This window comes from Erythranthe guttata, chromosome 9 (genome assembly GCF_056151865.1).
Source record: "Erythranthe guttata isolate IM_541 chromosome 9, IM_541, whole genome shotgun sequence".
Taxonomy (NCBI): Eukaryota; Viridiplantae; Streptophyta; class Magnoliopsida; order Lamiales; family Phrymaceae; genus Erythranthe; species Erythranthe guttata.
Window position 1 is genome coordinate 2,612,010 of NC_142541.1, and position 17,991 is coordinate 2,630,000.

General features: G+C 37.4%; 1 protein-coding gene and 1 long non-coding RNA gene across 6 annotated transcripts in view; both read right to left on the minus strand.

Annotated features, from left to right (window-relative positions):
* Positions 1 to 6,891: 6,891 nt before the first annotated feature.
* Positions 6,892 to 17,991, minus strand: part of ALDH12A1 (aldehyde dehydrogenase 12A1) — a 32,782-nt gene continuing 21,682 nt past the window's right edge. Inside the window, exons 2-17 of the mRNA XM_088823529.1 lie at positions 10,831 to 10,966; positions 10,437 to 10,516; positions 10,234 to 10,337; positions 10,074 to 10,141; positions 9,891 to 9,948; positions 9,666 to 9,779; positions 9,500 to 9,583; positions 9,280 to 9,384; positions 9,086 to 9,199; positions 8,486 to 8,617; positions 8,314 to 8,403; positions 8,134 to 8,223; positions 7,813 to 8,022; positions 7,605 to 7,715; positions 7,274 to 7,353; positions 6,892 to 7,186 (exon numbers count right to left, since the gene is read on the minus strand). Of these exons, the coding sequence (XP_088679655.1) occupies positions 7,048 to 7,186; positions 7,274 to 7,353; positions 7,605 to 7,715; positions 7,813 to 8,022; positions 8,134 to 8,223; positions 8,314 to 8,403; positions 8,486 to 8,617; positions 9,086 to 9,199; positions 9,280 to 9,384; positions 9,500 to 9,583; positions 9,666 to 9,779; positions 9,891 to 9,948; positions 10,074 to 10,141; positions 10,234 to 10,337; positions 10,437 to 10,516; positions 10,831 to 10,901 (1,650 nt within the window). The 5' untranslated portion in view covers positions 10,902 to 10,966 and the 3' untranslated portion in view covers positions 6,892 to 7,047. The remainder of the gene's footprint in view (positions 7,187 to 7,273; positions 7,354 to 7,604; positions 7,716 to 7,812; positions 8,023 to 8,133; positions 8,224 to 8,313; positions 8,404 to 8,485; positions 8,618 to 9,085; positions 9,200 to 9,279; positions 9,385 to 9,499; positions 9,584 to 9,665; positions 9,780 to 9,890; positions 9,949 to 10,073; positions 10,142 to 10,233; positions 10,338 to 10,436; positions 10,517 to 10,830; positions 10,967 to 17,991) is intronic.
* On the minus strand, positions 15,791 to 17,891 carry LOC105977469 (uncharacterized). Of its 5 annotated transcripts, none has more exons than XR_016033546.1 (6): positions 17,723 to 17,891; positions 17,518 to 17,570; positions 16,753 to 16,873; positions 16,504 to 16,617; positions 16,259 to 16,304; positions 15,791 to 15,977 (listed from the first exon to the last, which is right to left on the minus strand). It is a non-coding gene; the product is annotated as an uncharacterized LOC105977469 (long non-coding RNA). The 5 variants fall into 5 exon arrangements; XR_016033544.1 differs by having other exon boundaries at positions 15,791 to 16,118; XR_016033543.1 differs by having other exon boundaries at positions 15,791 to 16,118; positions 16,532 to 16,617; positions 17,723 to 17,890.

Here is a 17,991-nt window from a genome sequence, read left to right on the forward strand (position 1 = left end):
ACCCTAAAATGAAACGCCTGGAACATCAAAACAGCAGTGGGCGTTAGCTGACTGTACCCAATCTTGAATTCCTCGCAGACCTTCAACAAGGTCGGATGCGGTGTAATCTGAGATGTACACGTCAAGTAACCCAAAAACACCGTATGAAATCCATCGGGTGGCGAATACAAACGGTCGCCCTTATGAGGCAACAACAACTCAACATTACTTGGCGCTCCAGATAAACGACGAATAGAGTGCAGATGCTCTTCCGTCAACACACTATCAAAATCAACTAAGTCCAAATTAATTGGTTTCTTTTTCTTTTGCCTCCTCTTATCAATTTCAATATCACCCGGCGGAATATCATCTTCCTCCTCCTCTTCATCCGTCAACTCAACTTCACTACTTAGCGCCGTAGGATCACTCGCCAACTGTGCTTGATTCGAATCATCGCTATCACTCCCGAAATCTACGACTTGACGCCTATAACGGCGTCCACTAGACGCAACTTCATCATTCGCGGGGAAAATATTAACATCCGACTCCAAATCGTCACTCCAAGCACGTACCATCTCGCTAACACCATGCTCCAAAGGATCAACGTCCAACACAACGTCGCCCGACGCCTCCGGATAATTCCGCGCGCCAAAATTCTCTTCAGAACAGTCTTCACGCGCCTCGGACGCGCCCTCAATGTGAACAGACGCGCGCGCGCGTGCGCTGGAACGCCCAGCACTCGCGCCCGGATTGGGCAGTGCTGCCGACGCGCGCGCGCGTCCACCTAACAGCCCATCTGGCGCGCGCGTGCCCTTTCCCCGCCCACATGCAAACGCGCCCTCTCCCTCTCCATACGCGCGCGCGCGTCGCCCCAGACGCGCCGCATCATTGGGTAGTGTCTGCGACGCGCGCGCCCCTTCCTCCCACCCAACTTCAACCACGCCCGCGCGTGCCTCGAGCCCCGTGCGCAACGCACGTCCCTCGGCAACCGACCCCACCCCCCCGCTAGCCGACGCGCGCGCGCGTCCCTCGGCAACCGTCCCTGACGCGCGCGCGTGAACATCTCCACGTGCAGCAGCCGAGCCACGGCTCTCCTCGGTAGAAACGCAAGCCGTCTTCTTCCTCTCTCCTCCACGGCTCACTTCGAAACTCCCACCCACACACAAGCCGCCATTAGAAACGGCTTGCCCTAAGCCATCCTCTGCTGAACCGCGGATCTCCACCATACTTCTCCTTTCGTTCCGTACACTAGATGACGACGATCCGATTTTCGGACCCGATATTACTACCTTCTTGCGATCCAACCCCACGGTACCAAAAGTTTTCTTGCCCCCCTCAACCGGATCTCGAAGTTTAATTCGCAAAGATTTCGAATTACCCGAGCTCGACATGAGAAAATTTCTTCCCCGAAGAAATAATCAAGGAACAAAAAATTTCTACCCTACCGCTAAAAAATAATAGAAGAGAAAGCAGAAGAAGACCTAAAGTTAAAGATACATACCCATATTTATTACGCAAGACTTGAAGATTAATTCCTTCCACCGCAAAAGGAGTCTGTTTATCTGGCCCTGGTATATTATTTAAAATCCTTAAATATATACCTTGCTGCCAAATAAATACAATATTACCTTATTTAAGCTAAAGGAAATTCACCACCAACGGAAATAATTCAATCAACGCCGCGATTAACTCTCGACACGACCCGGATCCCTCTACACAAGTCCCCGTCTCGAATCGAGAGTTGGGGGGCTTAATGATATACCTAAATGGGCCGGCCCAATGGGCCCCCAAACTTATCTATTAATTAGGCCCACTACACAAAAGCCCAAATAGCTTAAAAAATAAGGCTTGGGCCCAACAAAGTAAGCCCAACCCAATAACCGATATATAAATAAGTGTTTTACTCATTTGTAAAGGTAGGTTCTAATTATTCACAATCAATCTCGAGTTTTATTCTCTCCACTATCTCTACGATCCGTACATCTGACTTGAGCGTCGGAGGGGTTTCCGCCGGATCAACCCCCGGCTTAGTTCACGTGTGCTATTTTCGCAGGGACCTCAGGAGCATCGAATTGACTAGCTACTGATCAGCTTTGCTCTCCCAGCTCGTTTTCTGCATTATCCTAGGTGAGCTAAATCTTAGCATCATCAGGTTTCCATGAGTGTAACTAAAATTGTATGTGTGTACGTACGTGGGTGTGGTTGCGTATGTGTGCATGTGGGTGTGTGATTATGTGTGTGCGCCAGTGTGGTAGAACTTCGACGATGGTAGCGGTGAAGAGTACGGATGGAGCAAATTTGACCGAGGGAAGTGGGGTTGGACGGGTATGACGAAATGCATTAGTTAGACGGTGATGAAGGCGAAATGAAAAACAAATCACTTTTAGCAAATTGCCAAAATCCATATATCCTGATTTGAAAGAGTATTAGTGCCCATGAGTGTTTAGCAAATTCTCCCTTATTTATAATTTAAAAAGAAAAAATTACATCTTCCAACATTAGATAACATCAATAATAATTATTTTAATACAATTGTGGAGATTTAAGTTAAATATTTTAGAGAAAGAAAATGTATACTAGGATGTTCCAAATAATTGTGATATTTTTTTTATAGTAGAAAATCTAGAGAATCTCTTTCATCCGAAGATTAATTTGATCACTAGTTTCATGTACTATAAATACATATTTTCTAACTTGAAAAGACTAGTAAGAGATGGATGAATAACATCAACACGTATGTCTTTTCTTAAATTAAGAAGATCGATTGCAAATTTTGGGAGAATTACAAGCAAAACTTTGAAATATTGGGGAAAACTGCACATTCTAGTAGAACACTAAGGTTATGTAAAGACATTGGGTGGTGGAGTATGAAGCGGTAGTGGGAGCTGCGAGGTTATGGTGCGGCGGCGAGCGGTAGTGGGAGCTGCGAGGTTATGGTGCGGCAGTGAGAGGCGGCGGCGTATGCGCAGAGAGAAGGGTTCAGAGAGAAATAAATATTATTATATTTCACAAACTCACGGCTGTGTAAACTGTGGGAATCGGGTCCGAGTCAGTTAGGCACCGTTTTACGAGTAGTCGGTACGACGGTTATCAATCGAAGATAAATTGCAAATAAATCGATTTTTTAAATTTAATGTAATATAATTTTAGATATTATTTGTAAATACTCAAAACATATATAAAAAGATATCTAAACATGATTTTACCGCATCAGTTATATATCATAATGCATAATAAATTTTTAATGATAATAAGATCATAATATAATAAAATTCTTACAAAATAAAAATATAATGAAAATCTTGTCCGTCCAAAATTATATTTGAACGATTGCAAGCATATATCATTAGGTTTTTTAAAGTAAAAATTACATAAACAAATTAAAAGAAAGCATAAACTCATTTTTGATTAAAACGCCAACTTTTTTTTTTTATTTAAAAAAGAAAAGAAAAAAGAAATCCGATCTTTTACCGACTTTTGAATGTTTGACCTGCCTCCAAGGTTTGACCCCCTCAACCCGCCTCAAACCGCCTCACAGGTAAAAATCAAATTTTCAAACCTTAACACATAAATCGTAAAGGTCTTAGACCGCCTCCGCATCGGAGACCGATTAATTGGCCGCCTCGACCGATTTTTAGAACATTGTACAAACTATAGTCCGCGAGAAATAGTTTTTATAGTTTAAAGGAAAAACGACTTTATGCTATTTGATAAAAGTCATTATACCCTTTCTCGCTCTAGATTTAACGCTAGATCTGGAGTCCATCTAGATGAATTACTTAGGAAAACTAATAGTAACAATGACGGTGATTTTAAAACTTAGTTATATTAATAAACAACAGCTTAATTAAAATAAAACTAGCAATAATAGTGACAGTGATTTGCACAGTTTAGTTATATTAATAAGCAACAACTTTGTTAAAATATACTGAAAAAAAAAAACTAAAACAAGAATAGATGCATCCCACAACACATACACAACTTACAGAGACTTAAAAAACTTATTTACAAAGATTAGTTATATTAATGAGCAAAAAATTAGAAAAAAACACGCATTTTCATATAATTTTTCTTTGAAGTAGACAACTTAGAAAACTTATTGTGCATAGATTAGTTACACAACTTAGTTAAATAAGGTGAAGAAAAAAACTTAAATCTCTGGTACGTACATCACCACCAACATTACCATCATCATCACCATCGCCAAACAATTTTTGATATTTTTTTGTTTTGATTTCCATGATTATTAAGTTATAACGGAGATGAATGAGTGTAACCAAAATTGTATGTGTGTACGTGAGTTTGGTGCATGTGTGTGTGATTATGTGCGTGTGCTTGTACGGTAGAGTTTCGACGATGACAGTGGTGGAGAGCATGGATTGAGCAAATTTGACGAAGTGAAGTGGGTTGGACAGATATGACATAGTACAATTAGTTAGATTGGGATGAAGGTGAGACGAAAAACGAATGGCTTTTAGCAAATTATTAAAATCCATCTATTCTGATATGAAAAAGTATTAGTGTTCAGATGTGTTCAACAAACTGTCCCTTGTTTATAATTTAAAAAGAAAAAGTTACATCTTCCAACACCATATAACATCAATAATTTTTTTTTTATAAAATTGTGAAGATTTAATTTAAGTTAAAGACTACACAAAACCCGACCAACATTTTAAATATTTTGGAGAAAGAAAATGTATATCTCGGATGTTCTAAATAATTGTGATATTTTTTTTATACTAGAAAATCTGGAGAATCTCTTTCATCCGAGATTAATTTGATCAGTAGTTTCATGGAGGGTCTATAAATACATATTTTCACTTGAAGATTAGTAGGAATTGGACGAATTAAAAAGAACTAGCTCTTTTTGGAACATATAATTTTGTTGGAAATTGGTAGAATCATAAAACAAAAAGATTGAGATGGACTATAAATATTTTGTTATTACTTGTAGCAAAGACATTGAATAAAAAAACACTTTTGGTTCGACTGTCAACTTACCCAATTAACTTGAATGGAAATATCATGTGCGCCACACCTGAGATCTGAGATCCATGTGGCCGTCCAAATCAACATGAAAGATGATAAAAAAACACTTTTTGTTCGGCTGTTAACTTACCCAGTTAACTTGAATGGAAATATCATGTGCGCCACACCTGAGACCTGAGATCCATGTGGCCGTCCAAATCAACATGAAAGATGAATTGAACTGACATCTCATTATCTCTCTCTCAGTTTCAGTATATTTGTATTCTAAACTCTAAGAGACTGTACATTCAACTTTTGTTCCGATATTAGACTTATTTAAACACACGCATATGGGTATATATCCGTACTACTTTGTGAGAAAAGTATCAGTTTCATCTTTTCCCTTAATTATTAAAGAAAACATATATCGAAAGGAATGTCAATATTTCTTTATTTAAACCTTTAAAAAAAATTCTGATTTATTGTTATGTAAAAACATGCATTTTTACGAAAAAACTAGAAAATTTAAACCGATATATATGCAGTGATTAGCTATTGGAGTGTTAATTGATTCCCATATTCGAAGAATTTGGGGTAGATTTTTGAGAATCAAAGACGGAAAACGGGGATTCGTCTAGAAGAGCAATTAAGGATTTGTTAAAGAGATAGGGGAGAGATAGATAATGAGGTGTTGTCTACTCATCTTCCAACTTGATTTGGACTGCCAAACTAAAAATGTCAAAAAAAAATGGCCAGTTTGAGGATTAAATTCGTTGCGGCAAAAATTTGAGGATTAAAGTCGTGTTAGGGGCTAAATATAAGGATAGAAAGTGTAATTATCCCAAATGAAGTTAGACGGGTAAGGATAGAGGATGAAACTTTTGTTACTATTTACAACAAATACATTAAATTCAGAAAAAAAAAATCTAGACTGAAGTAGGCAAAGATAGTGGTGGATTGATGGGCTTGGACTAACATTGGATGGAGTAAAGTTGCGATTTTGGAGTAGATATTAATTTTGAACTTTTTTAAATTAAATAAAGGGTAAATTTCACTTTTTTTTTTGTACTTTGACTCGATATCACGTTATCTTTTCCAAATAATTAAAAAAAAAAAAAAAAAAAAAATTCAAGACAACGAGTAAACATAGTCCACGATGCCAGCCACAATTTATTTTTATTTTTATATTTTTTTAATAATTATTTAAACTGAGAGGGACGGTTTGTTTGTAATTTTCAGACTTAGATCATACGATGTTAAGGTCAAATTTCTGAAAACTAACGGCGAGGGCCACATTGAGACAATTTTTCAAGTCCAATGGGGCAAAATGATGTAAATAAAATTAGAAGAGGGTAAAATGATATCGAACCAACTATAAAAGGGAAAGTGAAATTTACGCTTAAATAAATACATATAGTGATATCAAACCTTTTCAATTTGCAGTTCCACATGAAAATTGCTATAAGTTATCATGGGTTTAGAACATCGTCAAATGTTTTTTTAGTGAATGTACACATAAAAAAAGTGATAAAATAACAGCAAAACGTATATTTTTGAAGATCAATTGCAAATTTTGGGAGAATTAAAAAAAAAAAAAATATATATATATATATATATATATATATATATATATATATATATATATATATATATATATATATATAGTGTATAATTACGGATAATAAAATACCCGGTGTATTTCATCTGTATAACATGAACATGACCCACTATATCTCACATGAAGAGACTGGTTTAAAAGGTCGTGTATACAAATGAAACCAAATAATTTTAGCGACATGCAAAATATACATACGCGTCTCCGGTTTTTTTTCTCTGTTATGTCCGATCACGTTCCATTTTACACCCGCTGAATTTCACTAACTGCATAATCTGCTTATCTGCGCAATTTTTTAAAAGTTTATCCCTACGAAATTTCACCAAACGTAGCATACAATGATCAGTTACGTATTTATGCCCGAGATAAAAATCAATTCGACGAAGACATCGTCACCTATTAGTACCGCTCCAAAAAATTAAAAATCAAATTTATTAATTCCCATTTATGTAATTAAGTTACACATAATCACTTCTGGTGTTATTTTAAGTTGGTTTTGGAGTTTGCCAGTTTTGTGGCACTGGACCAATGTCATAAATGACCTCTCTATGGCATGACCACACTAGCTTTATTGCTTCTGGAGTCCCGATTCCCGCTCCTCTCGGATCTCCGGCCGGCCCGAACCTACAATTTAATTATTATTATTTATTATCAAATATAAATAATTATAATAACTATAATAAAAACTTTTAACTTCGATTTTATACTAACCAGTGATTCTGTGGAGCCCCGGTTGTTCTCGCTCTTAATCCAGCATAAGTAGTTCCGTTGACTGAATTCCCGATAACCTCCTGTAATGTAATTACGCAAAATTTCAATTTTCACGAGCATTTTCTGGATAAATTTTTTAGTTCTTTTCAATATATTCAACTTTTCGATTCAATGAAAGCCAATTTTTTCACGTGTCTCATCTTATATATATGTATGTCTATATATATATATATATATATATATATATATATATATATTACATATATATAACCCGGAACCCGAAAACCCGAAAACCCGAAAACCCGAAAAATTTAATTATTTTTTAACTTACTTGTAGGAATAATGGATCATTTGAAACTACGGCAGCGGTTAAATGCGCGTGCATTTTTTCAAGCACATTTAGCACCAATTGAATCTCGTTCTGCTTGTATTCGGTGACAACCTTGAATGAAGATACAAGAACAAGTAATTATATTAATATATCTCGTAAGAAATATAAAGTTCATGAAAAAAAAATTCTAATATAGGATTTCGTTTACCTGGAATGGACCAAATATTTCCTTGGTTACCAGATCATAATTATTCTCGTTCAATATTTCTTCGAGCGGAATAAATACAGCAGTAGGTTTAATGGCACCATATACTGCGGGAATCGAATGATTTTCTAAAGCTTCACCGCCGAATAGAAGCTTCGATCCTTTTATCTCGAGCAATTTTTTCATGTGGTCCAGCATTTCTTTAGTTGTAACCTACAACCCAAAAAAAATATATAGAAAAAAAATTAAAAATTTCACACTGACACACAAATAAAATAAAATAATTAGTATATCAATAAATAAATAATAAAAATAGAAACTTACAGTAAGAACGGGGCCCACAGTCAGGTCATCGAGCTTCCTTCTAGAAGCAAGTCCAGTCAACTTTTCTATGAGCGAACTTTTACTCCAGTTCTGCAATTTTTTTAAGGAATAAACGGGTTGTAAGAAAACACGCAATTTCTTCAATAAATAGTAATACTTAATAAAATTTTATAAGCTAACCTCATGCATGAACAACATCGATTGAGCTGAGCACTTTTGACCGCTGCATGCATACGCATCTTGATCACAAACCCATGCGACATAATCCTCCTATAAAAAAAGTCGAATATAAACAATTATACAACTTCTGGAAATATTTTTAATTTTAAATTTTATATAAATTATTAATCACATTTTGAACATCAGGCCCGAGAATCTTCCAGTCAAAACCAGCATCTTCCAGTTTGATACGACCTTTGAGATCGAGAGCTAATTTCTCTGCAACTTTCGAACTGCCAGTGAAGAGAGTCATGCGTGGTTCCGCCTGATCATACAAAATAGTCGTAAGAAAATTATAACGAAAAAATAATTATCGATATAGTGGAGATTTAATTGAGCTGTGTTCGCATAAATTTAATTAACTAAAACATTGCTTGGATTTACCAATGTAATGAATTGAATACAAACCAAGTGTATCGACATACATTCGGTTTAGTGGAGATTCGTTGTATTTTAACAATGTAATCAATTAAATATCAATTTAATCTACTAAATATACATTAAATTAATAAAAATAAAATAAAATAAAATAAATGAATTCATTATCACCACATTAATAAAATGTACTTACCATGTTGGATTAATCATAATTTTAATATAAACAAACACAAATCTCTTCTTACATATATTGTTATTTTAATATAAATAAACAGAAATAAATATATCATAATCAATTATATTGTAATTGCAGGAAATTATAAATTTATAATCGGAGAGCGAATGAAAAACTAACCTCCAACAGAAGCTTGTTCATAGTTTTCCCATCCGAATTTATAAAATCAACATCTTCCGCAGGCAACCCACACTCGTGGAGTAATCGAAGCATTTGTTCCATAACCAATGAAACCTTTATATATAAAATAAATATTTAATAAATAATTGCAAGAATTAAGCCACAATTTAATTTAAAGTTCTTGATGCCCTTACCTTGCTGTCTACTTTAAGAAGTGGTTTGTTTCCCATATAAAGTGCACCCATCAATTGAAGCAACGGAATCTCTAACGGAAAATTGAAAGGCGTAATAATCGTAACCTAAACACGACAAAATAAATCGTTAGCTTCAATTAGAAAATAACAAGGAAAATAATTAGTACAATAAACTGATGAAATATTGAATTATCATTTTGGAGAAAAAAAATTGACTTACCGGACCGAAAGGCCACCTATAACCATTGCTCTGCTGCCCTAAATGATTTCCAGGTACCGCAAATGACCTAGCCAGAAATCGAACCTGACAAATGAAATTAAGATAAACAAATAAAATCAATTTCGTATTTGAAAATACGAAACAATGCACAATTTGAAAATCTTACTTGATCACCACAGAAATTCTCTAGAAATTTTCCCGTGACAAAAACTTCACCGAGTGCCTGCTCGTAACTCTTTGGAGAAACTCTTTGTATCAACTTTGCAAAGAAATCAGATACCTTGAAGCAGAACACGAAAATACAAAAATATCATCATTTAATTTTCTAATTACACAAAAAAAAAAAAAAAAAAAAAATCAACAATATGCAAAATAAAGAATTCACACGAACCTCGGGTAAAGAAAGCTTTTGAGCAGCTTTTATCGATACATCTCCAAGCATGAGGTATCTGAGACATATGCTTTTAATTCAATTTAATAAATAAAGTAATGAAATAATTAACTACAAGATGAAAAGGTTTAATTAACTAACATCTACATAAATACGATGATTTTAAAATAATAATTCAATAACCTTTCTGGTGATTTAAATGGGTTGTGTAAACCATGTTTGGGGCATTTGGATAAACTCTCGACGAACGGCTGCATACAAATCACGAGTTCTTGAAACATAATTCGGAAAATCAATAAATAATATTGCACGATATAATTCTAAGGGAGATATATAATATTACCTGTATTCCCTTTTCATCTACTTCAGAAACCCTAATAAACGATTCGCCATTTAAAGGATCCGGGATCGTATTCTGATTCGAAGATCCTATCCACTTCCCCTGCACTGAGAAACAAAAAAACAAAATAAAGTTTATTAAATTAATTAACACATAAGTTTTATCAACAAACTGAATATAAAAAAATCACAAAATTAGCATGTTACCTAAATTCAACACTTCAGCTGGCTGAGAACCCGAGAGTTCTTCGGCTTTTACGGTTGCGAAAGAAAAGGAATGAACCAATCTGTATAATTACACCAGTCAAGATAGAACTCAAAAAATTCAGAAATGAATTATTTAATACATTTATTGATTTAAAAATTCACAAAAATTCACAAAATTACATAATTATTCCCAAATTCAATTAAAATTGATCAAAATCGGTGTAGTTCTCACACAAGTTCAGATCATCCATTACCATAATCATACAAAACTAACGAACCCACAGAAATTGAACCAATAATTTAAAAAACGAAGATGCAAATTCTTCGAAAATTAAAAATAAATGATGCAAATTCATCGAAAATTAAAAATGAAAAGAGCAGGTTTTTGAGGTACCTCGAGAAATGAAAGGAGGAAGGCGAAGCAAGTTGGGGGACTCTGTTCTTCAAATGCCTGAAACCATACATGATTGCTCTGTTTCTAATCTAAGTGAGAACAAATAAATTAAAAAAACACACACAAAAAACCCCCACTGTGTGAGTCAAATGATTTGTGGAATTTAAGGTTTATTATTTATAGTCAGTTTTTTTTTTTTTTTTGTGGTAGTTTGTTAATTTTGTTTCCATAATTCTGTTGACCTGACTATTTCAGATCCCCTCTGACAAATTAAGGTCACCCAATCGAGATGGTGTTAAATTACGAAAAACATCATCTTGTTTGCATAATTACAATCATCTTTCTTACTTGTGTATTATCTTACGAAAAAATTATTACTTCAATTGGTAAATTTAGGGACGTTCATTAGGTAAAATTGTACCGAAATTCCGGTACACCAAAATCTCAAGTGTTCGGTTCAGTAAATAATCGAATTACCATTATTAAAATATTTAAAAAATCATTTCTTTATATTTTTTTCTAATTAATTTTAGTTTAAAATATATATACAATTGATATGTCTAGTTGACCCAACCCAATGGGCCTACAAATTATTTACCTACTGGGCCACGAGCCCAATATCGAAGACTACTATCACCGAGGCCCAATCACCTTCAAGTAAGGTTTGGGCCCGACAATCTCAACTAAGCTATAAATAAAGGTTTGAACTCATTCCTTAAGGTAGGTCCTATTAACGGAGCAATACTATTAATTGTATTCTCTGGACTATTTCTATGATCAGCACGTCTGACTTGAGCGTCGGAGGGGTTTCCGCCGGATCAACCCCCGGCTTAGTTCATGTGTTCTATGATCGCAGGTACCTCAGGATCATCAAGTTGTCAAGCTACTGATCTGCTTTGCTCTCCCAGTTCATTTTCTATACCACCCCAGGTGATCTAAGTAATTAGCATCATCATTTTGGCGCCGTCTGTGGGAACGATGCAAACCAGATCACGTAGCCAACAAGATCCTCCTGAGGTGTCTGCTCGGAGAGAAAATGACACAGCTAACGACCTCCCACCTCGTGGAGGCTCTGGCTTGCCACCTCCTCCACGTTCCATGGATCCGCCTCGCGAGGTTCAGGTGATCCCCCCTCGGGACCCACCACTCGCCGATCCACCACTCCCTGCTCCTCGAATGGTTCAAATAACCGAGGATGCGCTTCAACACATGATAGCAGAAGCTTCAACTCGCGCTGCCACAGAGGTCGTGACCCAATATATCGCCACGATGGGAGCAAATGCTCCCAACGCGATACCAGCACCTGCTCCACATGTGGAGCCACCTATGGCACCACCGCCATCGACTCCCTCGGGGCTTACATCTGCCCCCAAAATATTTCGTTCGCCAAGGGTTATCGACTCCCTGGGGGTTTATAGTGCCCCCAAAATATTTCGTTCGCCAAGGGTTATCGACTCCCTGGGGGTTTATAGTGTCCCAAAATATTTCGTTCGCCAAGGGTTATCGACTCCCTGGGGCTTACATAGTGCCCCCAAAATATTTCGTTCGCCAAGGGTTATCGACTCCCTGGGGCTTACATAGTGCCCCCAAAATATTTCGTTCGCCAAGGCTTATCGACTCCCTGGGGGTTTATAGTGTCCCCAAAATATTTCGTTCGCCAAGGGTTATCGACTCCCTGGGGCTTACATCTGCCCCAAAAATATTTCGTTCGCCAAGGGTTATCGACTCCCTGGGGGTTTACAGTGCCCCCAAAACATTTTGTTCGCCATGGGTCATCGACTCTCTTGGGGCCTACTTCCGCCCCCCCTCTAACGGTTCAAATAACCGATACGGACCTTTAGCGTACGACCGCGAAAGTTTCAACTCCTGTTGCTACTGAAGCAATGGCACAACCGTGCGCATCTACCTCAGACCATAGGTCTCGAGCGCCTCATTCTAAAGTAAGGGGTTATCCCATCCCAAGGTGGGCATCACCCTTACCTTTCAACCCCAAGTGGGTGCACATCCCATCTCAAGAGACGAGTATAATCTCCCTAGTCAAAAAATAGAACCACCCCAAAGGGATGAATATCAACCACATTAAAAAAAAAAAAAACAGAAGAAAGAAGGCGAAGAAGATGAAGAAAATAAGAAGAAAAAAAAAGCAAAAGAAAAAAGAAGATGAAGAAAAAATAAACAAGTAAAAGAAGAAGAAGAAAAAAGAAGAAAAGAAAAACGAAGAAAATTAGAAGAAGAAGAAGAAAAAAGAAGAAAATTAGAAGAAGAAGAAAGAAAGAAGAAAGAAGAAAAAAAAAAAAAAAAAAAAAGGGCCGCGCGCACATCAGCAACGCGCAGTTGCCCTAAGGAAGCCTCGGTCCGCGCGAGCGAGAGAAAAAAAATAAAGACTGGCGCGTGCACAGTACGCGTAAGCAGCTGTGCATTTGGAAACGCGCGCCTCGGATAGCGCGCGGAAGGATAAAAAAAGAAAAAAAAAAAAAAAAAGTGCAGAAGTGCTGACAAAGCGCGCGCGCGTGCAGCACACGCGCCAGACGCGCGCCGCACTCAGTACGCGCGCGCTGGGAGCGAAAATAATAAAAGAAAAAAAAAAAAAAGTGAATAAAGAAATATGCTGCATCACATCTCCTTTCTCTCTCCATACGAAGGAACGCGCACATCTCCCCATAAATACCTTGGCAGCTTTCACTCTCTCTTCATCAATTTAATGCGACACGACTTCCCATGTAGTTTTTGGCAGTCATTCACTCTCTCTCTCCGTGCTTTAAAGGCGCGCCTCCCAGTGTACGCAAATTCAACTGACATAGCAGTCTACTGTGCGATCTACAAAGCGCGTGTGACCGCGTACGCGCTTTCTCCAATGCGCGCGTCATACAATCGTCATACAATGTGCGCAGCCTCTCCTACCTTGGAGCGCGCGCATACCTATGATCGGGCGTAAATCTCTGTGCTCTCCACCAAATCGCGCGTAGATTTGGACGCACTTCACCAAATCGCGCAAGGATTCCAACACGCCCCACCCTATAGCGCTCGTTCTCCGGAGAAATTTTTTTTTATTATTTCTCCGCGCCACGCCAACAGTTATCGGTACACCACGACACCGATATACTCTCGACACGATCCGGTATTATTTTCGACTAGGCTCCCACATCGAATCGAGAGTGGGGGGCTTGCGAGACAAACCCACCGCGAGACAACTCCCACGAGGAGCAAACTCGCACGGTCATATAACCCGCAGCGAGACAACTCCCACGAGGAGCCAACTCCATCGGGTCTACGAACCCACAGCGAGATAACTCCTACGAGGAGACCACTCGCTCCATCCTACGACCCGCAGCGAGGAAACTCCCACGAGGAGCCAACTCGCTCGGTACTACGAACCCGCAGCGAGACAACTCCCACGAGGAGCCAACTCGCTCGGTACCACAACCCGTTGCGAGACAACTCCCACGAGGAGCCAACTCGCTCGATACTACAAATTCGTTGCAAGGCAACTCCTACGTGCAACCACCTCGCTCGATAATAAGACTCGCTGCGAAACAACCCCCACGAGGAGACAACTCGCTCAGAGCAACCTCAATCCGCACGCGCCTCAATCGCGCGTCATCCAATGCTCCTACAACTTCGCTGCAAGACAACTCTCTCGAAGAGACAACTCGCTCGCAATGCACTACATAATCGCAAACTCAAGTTAGCACGATTACAACCCTAGAAACACTTAGAGATATTATGAGAATCTATATAGCATGGCCAGCTTGATTACTCAAAATTTATCTACTTGTTTTCGATGGGTCCTTCATTAAAACGTGGCCACGGTCCAAACATACTTACGACCCACGAGGTCTAACAAGGGGCACGATCCCCATAAAAAAACTCTTGAGAGCCTGATCCCCTCCTCAAGTACATCACGCACAAGGCTATATGTAAACACATACAAGCAACGCGTCAAAACATTGACAATGTCGATAAATAATAACTCCCACGAGGAGAATACTAGCTACGTGCTACTACATTATCGCGAAACAACTCCCACGAGGAGATAACTCGATCAACTCTATTACCCCACGACGAGACAACTCCCACGAGGAGATTACTTGATCCGTGCTACCACATTATCGCGAGACAACTCCCACGAGGAGATAACTCGATCAACTATATTACCCCGCGACGAGACAACTCCCACGAGGAGATAATTCGCTACTACATCGTCGCGGGACAACACCGACGACTCAAATAACTTACATAGCGACAACTTGGTCGCGCTACGCGCCAACGCGCATTCACGCCCCTCCGACACACGCTCCAACGCGTTTTCGCACACCATCGACCACTACAATTTTCACTCTCGACACGATCTGTCACCCATTTCAACATGGCCCCACATCGACTCGAGAGTGGGGGGCTTAATGATATGCCTAGTTGACCCAACCCAATGGGCCTACAAATTATTTACCTACTGGGCCACGAGCCCAATATCGAAGACTACTATCACCGAGGCCCAATCACCTTCAAGTAAGGTTTGGGCCCGACAATCTCAACTAACACTACTAGAAAATCATGATTTGGCAACGGACGAATTCGTTGCTAAGAAGTAAAAATCCGTAACTAATCAAGATTTAGCAACAGATAATGATCGTCTCCAACGCCGTCGCTAAAAGGCGCGTCGCTAAATTTGGCGACGACGTGCGCAAATCCGTTGCTACATTTTAGCAATAGAATAAGCCGTTGCCGGATCCGTCGCTACTGTAGCAATAGAATGACTCGTCGCCAGATCCGTCGGTAATGTAGAAACTGAATGACCCATCGCCAAATCCGTCGCTACTTTAGATAGGATTAAATCGTATCTAAATCCGTCGCAAAAAATATTTTAACTATTAAAAAAAATATATATTTATTTTTATTTTGATACCTATTTAATATATATTGTATACCAAAAAAAAATAACAATTAGATATAAAAATTCAGCATACAATGTTACAAATTTGTATCACAGACTGTAGCAATACTGTTTTGAAAGCAATTTGAAACACTGTCAAAATTTAAAATACATCAATCCTATTCTATAAGTGCAACACACACCGTCTCTCCAGTCTCTCCAATCGACATATGCTTGTGGTTTACTTATACCACGTAGATGACATCCTGAATACTAGCTGCATAGTACACAAAAGTAGTCCAAGACAAGATAAATGTGATTAGCTAAATATTGACGCTAAGCTAAAAAGACAACTTGAAATCCTAATAAAACAAATTGTGTAAGAAAGTGAATATTTCATACCTGATACAACTTTTCCCTGCAAATGTAGCAACATAAACAATTGTCAAGGAGATAACAAAACAAAATTTCGAATTGAATAGTAAATCAAATCAAAATATTGACTTTAAAATAAAAAGACAACTTTGATCCTAATAAATAGTAAGGTAAAACATTTACCTTTAAATGTAGCACTTGTGCTTCACAACATCATCAAGAAAAACAACTGTTAAAAAGCCAAGAAAACAACTTGAGAAAATGAGCAGTGAATGAAATCTAATTTGAATCTCTATACTGACATCTAGCTAAAACATGTATGTAAAATAAATAGAAGCAAATATATACTCAGTTTACTATGCTATCATCACACCATTCTCTTTAAAAGACAAAAGAAAAGAAGTTATCAATTCAATTTTTTCTCTAACCTGGGAAAGCCTCATCAAACATGCTTACCATTACATATGTATAGAATTTGGAATTCTAGTACTACGCCTCTTATGATCTTCCCCTCTTCTCTATTGAGAACTCAATTCGGTTTCCTAAAAAATCATTAATGTGGATAAGTATTTTTAATAGTAAAAATAGCAGACTGCCTCGATATCATTTGCAAGCATAAAAGATAACATAAACGGAGGATAAGAGATGATGAGAAATCAATGGAGCAAAGAACATACTCTCTGAACTTTGTTTCCATCAAGCATCCTAATGCTTTCTTCGTTAATGGAGAAAAAATTGAGTTCTTTTACCCATCTATTAGATTATGTTTGTGAATTTATTTGAATTTCCTGCATCATGCTACAAGTCATCAAAAAGTTAACGAATGAAAGCCATGAGCCATCACAAACAAATTATTTTATACGTATCTAATCAGATTTCAAGAGGATTAATCAAAGTCAAGTTCATAAATAAATTTTGCACCTCTGAACAACACTTGAAATAATCGACACGCAAACAAAATAGCTGCAACACCTAACCATCTATAATTAGTAAGAGAACAGATACCCAAACTTTTATTTCTACTCAAATAATGGGAAGGAAACATATACAATAACAAAGCCAATAAAAATCCAAATTTTGTAGCAAAAAAAACATAAACAAACAAATCTATTATCATGTTCAAAAGATAATCGAATGAAAATTCAAATAACATTCGCCAATTCATTAATTTAACAAAAGCAAAACAATTTAAAGAATATATTATATGCACCCACGAACGAAAGAAATAATTCAAAACATATCAGATAAGCAGAGTAAAAAATCATATTTTAACCAGATCCCTGCAAAAATTGTTCTTTTGAAATATTAGAAGTTCAAGATCAATGAAGATTCGAAAGGGCAACCGAGCAAGTGCTAGCGTTTTCATAAGATAACTCAAAAATCGTAATTGACAGAGAACTGTGGAGAAAAATATCGGAAGAAAATTAAGAATTGAAACTTACATTGACATTAGGGATTTGGAGCAAAACTCGTTCATTTCCACTGAAGAGAAAACCTTGTAAAAAGAAAGAGAAATATTGAGGAAAACTTAAGAATGAAATTTACCTTGAAATTACAGATTTGCTGCAGAAATCATTTTTCGACTGGACCACTCTCGACATATCGATATTCCTCGCAATACATTAATAAACTAATTGGGTTCCTTACCTCTTCCGAACACTCAGTACAAAAACTTCAACAGTTGGAAATCAGGACTTGGACATCGAATAAATCGAGAGAATCCTCCGTAAAAATTAGGGCTTCGGTTGTGGATTTTGCTTCCGCTGTTGTTTGGGGTTTGGACATTTTCCTTTATATTATACATCTTTCGGTATATTTATTAATATTTTATTATAAATCTAGTGCTGTTATTGTTATACATAAATATTTAAATATTACTATAACTTTAATTAAATAATTGATAAAAGAGTAAACAC